Source organism: Chelmon rostratus, chromosome 12 (assembly GCF_017976325.1).
Source record: "Chelmon rostratus isolate fCheRos1 chromosome 12, fCheRos1.pri, whole genome shotgun sequence".
Taxonomy (NCBI): domain Eukaryota; kingdom Metazoa; phylum Chordata; class Actinopteri; order Chaetodontiformes; family Chaetodontidae; genus Chelmon; species Chelmon rostratus.
In genome coordinates, this window is record NC_055669.1 from 19,158,174 (window position 1) to 19,164,687 (window position 6,514).

Genomic DNA, 6,514 nt, shown 5'->3' on the forward strand with positions numbered 1-6,514 from the left:
GCATTTAGCTAAAAGCATTCACAGAGCTTCTTGCTGTAGGCTGTTTACCTGTGTTGAGATCTAGACTTTACCCCTCCGGTGCAGCGACCCTTTGCTGAAATAGTCGCTGTCTGAAAATATTGTCGTGAAAATTCAAAGACAGACAGGAACGGAGTCGACTGAATGGGAGTTGGGGGTGATTTTCCAGACACTCTCAATAACATAGACAATCTATTCTGGCAGAGGAGCACCTTGGCGACTTCCAACGTAAACCATTTCAATTGCTCTTAATCTCCCCGGTTCGCTGCTTTCTTAAGATGAGGCTGAGCGCTGTTTCGTTGTAAATACCCAACATCTGTGCATTCAACAGTGCATACATTGTCTGGATCCTGCATGTTTTCCAGCACATCAGTCAAAACTGCTTCATGATATATGAAAACCTGTTCAAGGGAGTGATTTGTTCAAGGTAAAAACATCTTGGAATCAGGTACCCACTCCAGACTGAATACACGCGGGTGTAGCATTTAGCGCTTGTCAGTCTTTTGCTGTTTGAAACAGTCTAGTGCTTGCTGTAAAAACACATTTGTCCTTGGTGAAAACATCTTTGAATGACTCTCTGGCGGGTTGTGTCAGTCCTCCCACACAGACAAAATATCCCAGTGCTGTTATAATGCCTGTCGCCTGAGATGGTCCCCAGTGGACCTGAATGAAGCCACGATGCGATGAAGCCCGGGCCAGGAAGGAGTCCTCTACCGCAGCTGAATGACGCCTCTCTTTGCATGCACGGAGGAGGAGAGAGCGAGAAAAGGCCTCCATTCATCGTGCTCTGGCTGTGTTTTAGTAGATATGGCACGGCTGTATAAGATCCTGCGGGTTGTGTCTTCACAGATGCCTGTCAGCAAACATGCCGCCAGCGTCTGCCTGCAGGCCTGTTTGTCTCATCTGCATGCATCACTCAAAGTAAAGCTCCCCTGTTTAACAGGACGGGGACGAAATACAGATCGGACAAGCCGCCAGCGACCGGATTTAAAACCGTTAAAAGAATCTATTCTTTAACGGTTCTTGACATTTTTATAACCAAACACACAGCTACAGAAAAAGATCTTCAAAGATCAGTAAATCAGCTGGAACTATTTGGATATTTTGGCATTTTATAAGATTAAACCGATGCCTGCGGTTATCATTCAAAAAAGAACCAGGCAGAATTGCTATGATAATAAACTCCTCTTTCCTCAGTAACATCTTTATTGCATTAAATCCAACATACCAACATAATATAATAAGGTTTTCAATGTTTCAGCAATATTAACAGTTCTACATTACATTTTCCCACATTTCCCATTCACTCAGTTATACACAAGCGCACATTCTTAAAAACATAATCCAGTATATCCTTACTATTTAACATAAAAAGAGATATCTGCATTTTACTAATGTGACCAGCGAGTGGTCAAAGGATAAGTCTGGTGATATTCTGTATTTTTCTTGTTGTCGACACATCCTATGAAAAACCAGCAATGAATTAATTCCACTAACACGTGCTCGAGAGCCACAGACCATGCAGGAAAGCACTGAGAGACAGACCATTATGTTGTCATTTCTGTCTTTTCATGAGCTTTGTTGCCAAAAAACAAAAGAACAGAATGTGTTTTCCTTTAAATAAAAGTGTAAAAACTAATGACGTGCACACAACGATAACACAGAGCAGGAAAAAAACAAGACAAAGACAACATGTGGCGACAAAACACACATTTCAAGCACTAAACCAGCGTTCAAGAAACAATCCTCGATGAACACAGTACACGCATTTGTTAAGGCGAACGAACAAGTTGTCACATAGCACATTTGTAGAAATACACAATCAAGTAAATCTGGTGATCTCACCAGTTTAATGTACAAAATTGGTGTAAACTTTTGCATTCATTTCCAGTAAATGCAACACAAGACTATGTAGCACTTCACCAATTGCACTTTTTGTTAGTCATAGAGTTGCTGCTGCTGTACAGTACAGGTCCAGATGTTTGCTGCAAAACTCCTGCAGAAATCACTTGAAAAGGAAGATTTCAACCTCTGAAAAAGAAAAAAAAGAGATAAATACAGACATCACACTGTGAACATATCAGAGTTGATACAGTCAGTGTCTCTCAGACTGTTTTTTTCAATCCCACATATAACCTGTTAATTCTAAATACATGTAAATAAATGCTATAAATGATGATACAAATGAGAATAGGTGCAACAGAAACTCTCGTACCTTGTTACTCGACAGTTGCGTGTCTGGACGTAGACTCCTGTGTATGTGACGTCACATCTCACTATGTTGTTGGTGAAGTCTGACTCCAGGACGTGGAAATTGGGATTGACGGTAACCTGAAATAAAATCACGGATAAAAAGAGCGTGAATGAAATGAATCTCTCTCATGCTGAGACAGAAAGTGACATGAAGTCAATGTGACCTGCGTTACCTTCAAGATATAGTTTCCTGGAGGCACGTCAGTGATGTCAATCCACTGACAGTCGATGTTGGCAGCATAGATGTCGTGGCATCCTGGGCTCAGGCCCTGAGAACACAACCCGAATCCCCCCCCAGTGAGGCTTAAAGCTTTGACTTTAGAAGACTTTGACGACTATTTTCCTACAAGCGCCGCAAATGAACCAGATTTGAGTTTTAGTTATACAAACAGTTCTTTGGAAGCAAAGCCTGCACTAAGCAGCTCAAAGCCAGAATCACTGAGCCCAGACAACAGATATAATAAATATTCCCATGTCCTCAGGATGTTTTTTCTTTATTGGCATTCACTGGAGTTTAAGATCTAAAAAACATTTCTCAGAAATAGATCCGGAGGATTTGCCAAAACAAAAGTAACTGTGCAGCTCAGAGCCTCACTAAATACACTATGTATTGTTTGGCAAAATAAAATAAAATAAAAATAGCTTCTAATGAAACTTTGAGCTACACATCAAAGACATTAATCTACTGTATTGCATACAACGTGATCTAAAATGAATGAACTAAATAACTAAATCTATGCTAGTTAGTCGGTTGTCTGTCTGTGATCCCTTTTCTATTTTACTTGCTTACATGAAGCTGTTATCTAGTTGCATTATAGAAGGTGTAAGATCCAGAGTTTTAGATCTTAACCCAAACCAGAGACTAATAATCAGGATATTTCAAGCCTCTGAACTTTTATTTTTTTACTTGCTAACTCTTTAACTACCACATTATAATGGTCTCTTGCTTCTGCAGATTTCATCTCCTCCAAAATCTTAAGCTCCTGTTCACCAGACCAAGACTGACTAGCCCTGATCCGCCATAAAAGGTTTCACAGTTTTATCACAATTTCATATGAGGCGACTTATAAGATGAGAAAAACAACATTTGGCAGGAGGACATTTACAAAAAAACAGGATTTATTCTGACCAGGTTTCATCATGTTGTTTCTTTCTCACCTTTTAAAATTAAAAAAAGAAAGTTGCCTTCTATGAATTTGGTATTTTCAACGTTCTTCCTGTAAAGTATTTTATGAACTGCTGAGTGACTGAAATGTCCAGTTTTCATGAGATGAGAATCAGGACTGTGATATTGATGACGATCCTGGATCAGAGCCAGATACCCCACAGGTAAATACTCATCTCACACTCTCAATCTCATTGGGTGACTTTACACTTTATTCTCTTGCCAAAGTAATCTTGACGTCAGTGGGATTACCTGATTGATTAAAGGTTACAGAACATGTACTTCACATACTCTGTAAATGTATATTACCTGTGTATGAGACGTACAGGCGTAGCGCCGCCTGAATCCGGCGTCACAGCCTGTGTCCTCCAGGCAAAAACTGGCCTTGTGTCCCTCGGCCACCTTACGTCCAGTGACGACATCCAGCAGGTCGTAGTTGCTGAAGGCGTCCATGCTGTGGTAGTGCCTGAGGGCGTAAGAGCAGAAAAGAATGACTCACTTGGCTCGAACGAGGCACAGGAATGCCTGTAAGGCCACAATCGTGTGCTCTCGAATGGATTTTTGTCATATCAGAGTGGAGCCAATCACAACATCTAAATGATGTGAGGTCATTTCGCTTTGAGGCTGGGTGAACTCACTGGTGACAGCTGTGCCAGTCCCACTGATATCTTGGCTTGACAGGGAGGAAGTCTGTGGTGCCTTGGTTCTTCACTTTTTGGGGGAACCGCAGGAGAACTCTGAAGTCGATGTCTCTCACGGCGGGTCCATAAGCCGACCTTGGATGGATCACATGGGAAACGGGCATAAGCTGCGTTGGAAAGTGCTACTGGCTGAGCTCCCGGGGCTAGTTTTCTGGAGTGCAAAGGGTTTGTTCCATTGTGCTTAATGCTTTTGGGAAAACCAACCCAGAACATTTATATCTTGGCAGGACATCATGTTGGAGAATCATTGCTCCATATTAACATCAAACAGTTTTTGTAACTCTATCAACAGAAGGGTTATCCTGCCACAGTGAAAAGTTAGACAGACACACAGTAATTGAAAGTAAAGTAAAACGGCCAAAAGTCGTGCGAAAACAAGTAAAATTAACCTTCAGTGAGCAGTAAAACAAAGGAAGTGTGTGTGTATGTGTGTGTGTGTGTGTGTGTGTGTGTGTGTGTATGTGTGCTGAAGAAGTGACTCATTCTGGCAGCACAGATTACCTGGCCAGACAGTTCTCCTCAGCTGCACAGCGGAGCGCATACATCTGCATGCGCTGGATATAAGCACCTGCCTGGATGGCATACGGGTCTGGCACGAGGTCTGGCAGTCCTGGGAGAGGAAGTTAAAGGGACAATCCATGTTTTTTATTTCCTTCTGTAATTCTGTGATCTTAATGTTGCCAGTTTATTCATTCTGAGAACAATTCCCTGAGATAGACAGAGTCTGGGCTGGAAATAAGAGGAGCTGTTTGTGTTCGTTGGCATAATTCAAAGTGTTTTACATTCCTGAGCTGTCAGTCCAGGATCCAAAGGCCAAATAAGATTTTTTCCCTGATTCTCATTCAGTTTTTTCCTCTCAGCAAGTGAGGCCTGAGACTGGCTTAAAACCAGCTGATTTAAAACGGTTTTTTTTAATGCAGTGGATAATTATTGAGAAGGTTTAATCCAAACTGACGCATCCACTGGACCATCATGTTAGTCTAAGATCATTTAAATCCATGTCAATTAAGAAGGCTAAGCTCATTCCATACAATTAGGACACTTAACTCACCATTTTGGAAATATCTCGTTCCGTATCCCGTGCCAGGCGGACGGTGCGTGCGGGCCACTGACCTCCCTCTTGTGGGATACATGTTGTGGAAAACAGAATTCCTGTGGTTTTTAAACGGGTTTCGAGGGTCGTCGTTAACCATGCCCTCTCCATTAACGGCTGCCTCGTTTGAAACATCCTCACTAGGGGCAGTGAATGGAGCAGGAGCCTCAGATTCCCTTTGTGGAAATGCTGAGATGGCGTGATCTGTCTGCGCGGGTTGTCTGTCTGCGGAGACAGACATCTCTGGCACCCCGCGTAACTGCTGGTATTGCGCACCGGGCCCTGGTTCTCCTCCCCTGGTGTGCAGTGCGGTGGCAGGCCTGCCTGGAAAGTCTGTGAACCTCCCCGGTGCAGAGGCATTGATGGTGTTGCTGTGTTCAGGGTTAAGGCGTCGTGCGCCTGGATAACCCGCGGCTCCTGCTCCGGAAGGACGCTCAGGCTGCTCTCTGGTCCCTGACGCACGACCGGTAAAAGGCGCATACTGTCTAACAGCGTGTCCTGGCGCGATAGATCCTGGCTCCACAGCCTGATCAGTCCTGAGCTGTCTGGACTCAGCCTGTCCGGGTCTTACGAGCGTCGCTCCCCTATGCGCTCCCGGCATTTGCCTTCTGGTGGCATCCCTCCTGCTGCTCACATAAACCCTCGACAGGCTTCTGGACCGAACCGGAGCCTGGTACTCTAATCCAGTGCTCATTAAACTATAAACTTGCCCGTTGTTCTCCCACTGAATGCGGTGCCGCCAAGGGCCGGCTGTGCGCTGCTGCTGCCCAAAGATGAGGGGGAGTATTCCTTGGAACAAGTATAAAAATAAAAGTGACCATTTTGCCATGGCAGTAAAACTAGAAAAAAAAATCCCCTCCTGTAAATCAGCGATAAATGAGAGTATGAGATGAATTGCGCGCACAGATGTTGCTTTGTGGGGAGTGGATGAAAAGCAGGAGTGCGCTCTCAGTTCCAGCTTTTACGCAGAGCCACATATCAGTTCTCAGGAGGACTGACAAGTGGAGAGGAGAGGAGGGCCTGAGCCTTTTTTCCTGGTCATTTATCGAATTCACCCAGTTACTTGAGCAAAGTCAGACTTTCAAGAAAATTTAACCCATGCCTGGCCGTGGTTGACTTCTGTTACACAAGACTTACACAAGGACGTTTGCTTAGTCAACTTTACGCACGGGTGTGAACTGAAGTCATCTAAATGCTACCGTTCAATCTGGGACCAGTTCGGCCAGCAGAGGAGAAAACAAAAGTTATCTCCTGGAAAAAGTCATGTTTTGATTTCACCTTCAA

The 6,514-nt window shown here is 43.8% G+C and overlaps 1 protein-coding gene across 1 annotated transcript; it reads right to left on the reverse strand.

The window, feature by feature from the left end:
* Window positions 1-2,042: 2,042 nt before the first annotated feature.
* Window positions 2,043-6,059, reverse strand: LOC121614910 (protein-lysine 6-oxidase-like). Its single transcript, XM_041949007.1, has 7 exons — window positions 5,189-6,059; window positions 4,639-4,747; window positions 4,075-4,212; window positions 3,746-3,902; window positions 2,445-2,540; window positions 2,234-2,349; window positions 2,043-2,049 (listed from the first exon to the last, which is right to left on the reverse strand). The coding sequence occupies exons 1-7, from the start codon at window positions 6,057-6,059 to the stop codon at window positions 2,043-2,045; spliced, it is 1,494 nt and encodes a 497-aa protein (XP_041804941.1).
* Between the last annotated feature and the right edge of the window lie 455 nt (window positions 6,060-6,514).